Raw genomic sequence first — 3,833 nt, 5'->3', positions numbered from 1 at the left:
AATATCAGAAAGGGAGACAGAACATGAAGACTCCTAACTCTGGGAAATGAACTAGGGGTAGTGGAAGGGGAGGAAAGTGGGGGGGGGGGTGAATGGGTGACGTGCACTGAGGGGGGCACTTGACAGGATGAGCACTGGGTGTTATCTGTATGTTGGCAAATTGAACACCAATAAAAAATAAATTTGTTATTAAAAAAAGAAATAGGAGGGGAGCGAGGAGGGTATGAAGACCACACTAATAATAAAACAACTGGGTGACAACACAGGTTCAGTTGGCTGTAATATGACTAGGTAGCAAGCACGTCTGCATTAATTTCATCTAAAGTCATGTATCATTATGGAGTTCCAAGCTCTGTCTCCTTGGTTTCTACAAACACAGAGAGGACTAGCTGGGTTGCAGATGATTCTTGCTGCCATTTCCTGGTCTGAAGCCAGGTTCATAGTGTGACTCATTCCCTCATTTATGGGAGGGATTAAGGTGGTGACCAGGAGAATAAAGGGAGGACTCCTAGGTCCTCCCATCCAACGTGAGTTCCTTCGTCCCTGTCAGACGAGCCAGCAAGAGCTGACTTCAACCATGAAGCTGCTGAGAGTCCTCGTGCTGGTTGCCCTCCCTCTTTACTGCCTTGCAGGTGAGTTCTGGGTGGGGAGGACAGGCTTTGGCCTGAAGATCTGTCAGCGCTTTCTGGAAGATCTTCTGTTCCCCAAACTCCAGTGTAGAGATCTCATTTCTCTGGTGTCTTCCTACTTCATGGTTACTAGTGTCTAGCTTCTCTGGACTATGAGGGAATGTGAGAGGGATCGGGGAGGAGGGGGCACACATGTTCGCGGGTAAAGGAAATTCTATGCTAGAATCGAGAACTCAAGACCATTCACCCTAATCTTCCTGAATGTATGTGTCCACTGGAATGTAAGCAGATGACCACCATCTTAGAGACTCCCGAAAAGGCTTCATCCCTACATAACTGAGACCACTTTTGCATGTTTTCTTTCAGGTTCTGGATGCTTACTCTTAGAAGAAGCGATTAACAAAACAATCGATTCTCAAGTGAGCATAGATGAATACCAAAACTTCCTTCAACCTTTCACATATGGTCTTGAAACTAACGAAGCCATAGCAGAGCTGAAGCAATGTTTTCTCCAGCAGTCGGATGAAACTCGGAGCAATTTTGCATTGATGATGGTAACTATGGTTTCTCCTGATGTGCTTTCAAACCAGTGGACAGGGACGAGCAGGCTCTAAGCTTGTCACTCATTATGCCACATTATTCTGACCTTAAATCAAACACCGACTTTCATGGATACCAGATGTATGTGGACAAACCCAGGAAGCCATAGGAGAAGACATGTTTGTCTTTCAAGATTTTCCTTTGTCACAGAGAGCTGAAAATCTGAGCGATGTCTCTGCTTTTATTTTCTAGGACATAATTATTAATAGTCTTTCGTGTGCTCTGTTTTAACCTTCCACGTGATCTGGGGCTCTGAGGACTGCAGAGAATGGTTGGACGCCGACTGCTGATTAATACAAACCACAACATTCTTCTCCTTTTTGTCTTTTGATCTATCAACTGCAAGATAAGTGTTGAAACCTTGAGTACATTTTCATTTCAATAAAGTATCTGCAAATAGAAGTTCGTTTTTCTTATGTTATCTGATCAAACTGGAGGCTTTAGAGAGGCTCTTCTATCACCGGTGCATGTGCCCGTGTGCGCGCACACACACACACACACACACACACACGCATAGTTTCTCATTGAAGAACACCTGCGTGAAGGAGTGGGGAGTCTGAAAAGCACTTTGTTCCGCCCCATGTGTAGCCCAACATGGTCCTCTCTCCGTCAATGTGCTCTTCCACCCTCCTGACCCCCATTTCCCTCGGACTATCTGGGAAGTCCTCAAGACTTAGGTTCTGGTGTTTGTGAGGCTGGCAGTTCCTGAGCCACCGCAGTCATGCCTGTGCTGCGAGCCAAGCTCCCGCGGCTCGGTCCCTCTCCACTCTCTGCCCCGGACCCAAGAGTGCGGGGCCAGGACCAGAGCCAGGGAGAGACGAGACTCATACAAAGCAGTAGTGACTCCTGTCTTGATGTTAAACTTTAATTAATGTGGCATTCATTTTGCTTTTTGAAATATTTCTTTAAAATCTGATGTGCCCTCATTCCTGAGGTTGGGCAGGGCCCCTTGAAATAGTGTGAGTGCCCCTACTCCCGTCCCCGCAAGTGGCAATGTGGCCCAGTCTCTTCACCATGATGCCCTACAAAGGCACGTAGGTTGAGGGAAATATGTGTGTTCTTTAGGAATGAGGCAAAGCCAGCAGTTTTTATACTGAACCATAGCTACCCTTGCTTTTCCCTGTCCCCTCATTCCGGTCACCAGGGATAGTTTAATGCCACCCCTCTGCTCACAACTCACAGAACCTCTCTTCCTTCACAGGCTATCCTGTCACCCCAGAAGCCCCTTGACTTTTCCTCAGGACTGTTTCTCAGTTTCCACCAGGGCTGACCTTCTCCAGGCATAACCCATCCAGAGAATTAGACACATGATACTCAGGATTCCACATGAATGCTATACTCTCCTTGAAAACATAACCAATGGACACCTGGGTGGCTCAGCGGCTGAGCGTCTGCTTTGGCTCAGGTCGCGATCCCAAGGGTCAGGGGATGGAGTCCTGGATCAGGCTCCCTGCCAGGAGTCTGCTTCTCCCTCTGCCTGTGTCTCTGCCCCCCTCTCTCTCTGTGTGTGTCTCTCATGAAGAAATAAATAAAATCCTTAAAAATATATTAGGGATCCCTGGGCGGCGCAGCAGTTTAGCGCCTGCATTTGGCCCAGGGCGCGATCCTGGAGACCCGGGATCGAGTCCCACGTCGGGCTCCTGGTGCATGGAGCCTGCATGGAGCCTGCATGGAGCCTGCTTCTCCTTCTGCCTATGTCTCTGCCTCTCTCTCTCTCTGTGTGACTATCATAAATAAATTAAAAAAAATTTTTTTAAATATATTAACCAAAAGTGACTGAAGTAATAATGAGTATATACCAACGTACCAGTGTGGGGTATATTCTTCTTTATTCTAATGCAGTTGTAAGATATCATATTTATTGTGCTTTTCATGGAAATTGGCCCAAAATAAATAAGACTCAGAAAAGTCATAATGAGTCTCACCTTTCTTTTTTCTCCCAAACACCTCAGGGCCTGTAGTGCTATTAGACTTGGGCAAAAGGACCCTTGCCCAGAACCCACATTTTAAAAGATCCCCGCTATTACACACAACACATACACACACACACATACACACACCAAACCATTTATTTATTAAGAACGCATGGACCATACTCAGTTCTGAGTGTTCTGGGTGCACCCTCACTGGCGACTGGGGGGCACCATCTCTATCTGCCTCTCACATACGGGGATCTCCATCCGCCCTCTCTCCCTCTTGGACCATAACAGGAGAGGAACAGGAAGAGATTCAGCTGCAGGAATTGGAGAGGACACAGAGCCATGCAGAACTTCATATCTGTTGAGATGAGCCCGGTCCATCTGATGAAGGTGTCTACATGTTAAACAGAGCAAATTTCATGCAAGAATTGGTAATAGAGGGTATTGCAGGATGGGAGCAGTAAAAAGGGAAGATGAAGGACGTGCAAAGACGGATCATTTGGAAGGACACTACTGACTCTAGAACTGGAAATAAAAGGAGATTGTATAATAAAGTAAATATAGTGGCACATCAGCAAAAGTGCCTATGAATAAAGGTATAGGGGTGTTCTTCTCCTGCACCTAGGACTGTGTCATTCTGTACCCTTGTAGGAGTGCTTTTTGGTTTTTGTTTCCAACCAAGATT

General features: G+C 46.4%; 1 protein-coding gene across 2 annotated transcripts; it reads left to right on the top strand.

The window, feature by feature from the left end:
• Positions 1-504: 504 nt before the first annotated feature.
• On the top strand, positions 505-1,546 carry SCGB2A2 (secretoglobin family 2A member 2). 2 transcript variants are annotated; one of them, XM_038562518.1, is made up of 3 exons: positions 505-632; positions 996-1,183; positions 1,422-1,546. In XM_038562518.1, exons 1-3 carry the CDS (start codon positions 578-580, stop codon positions 1,458-1,460), a joined length of 282 nt encoding a protein of 93 aa, XP_038418446.1. In that variant the 5' UTR covers positions 505-577; the 3' UTR covers positions 1,461-1,546. The 2 variants fall into 2 exon arrangements, with proteins under 2 accessions (XP_038418446.1, XP_038418445.1); XM_038562517.1 differs by lacking the exon at positions 1,422-1,546 and having other exon boundaries at positions 996-1,395.
• The last annotated feature ends 2,287 nt before the right edge of the window (positions 1,547-3,833 follow it).

The sequence above is a fragment of the Canis lupus genome, chromosome 18 (genome assembly GCF_011100685.1).
Source record: "Canis lupus familiaris isolate Mischka breed German Shepherd chromosome 18, alternate assembly UU_Cfam_GSD_1.0, whole genome shotgun sequence".
In the NCBI taxonomy this organism is placed as follows: Eukaryota; Metazoa; Chordata; class Mammalia; order Carnivora; family Canidae; genus Canis; species Canis lupus.
Note: the sequence above shows the minus strand (reverse complement) of the source record. Positions and strands in the feature narration are given on the sequence as shown.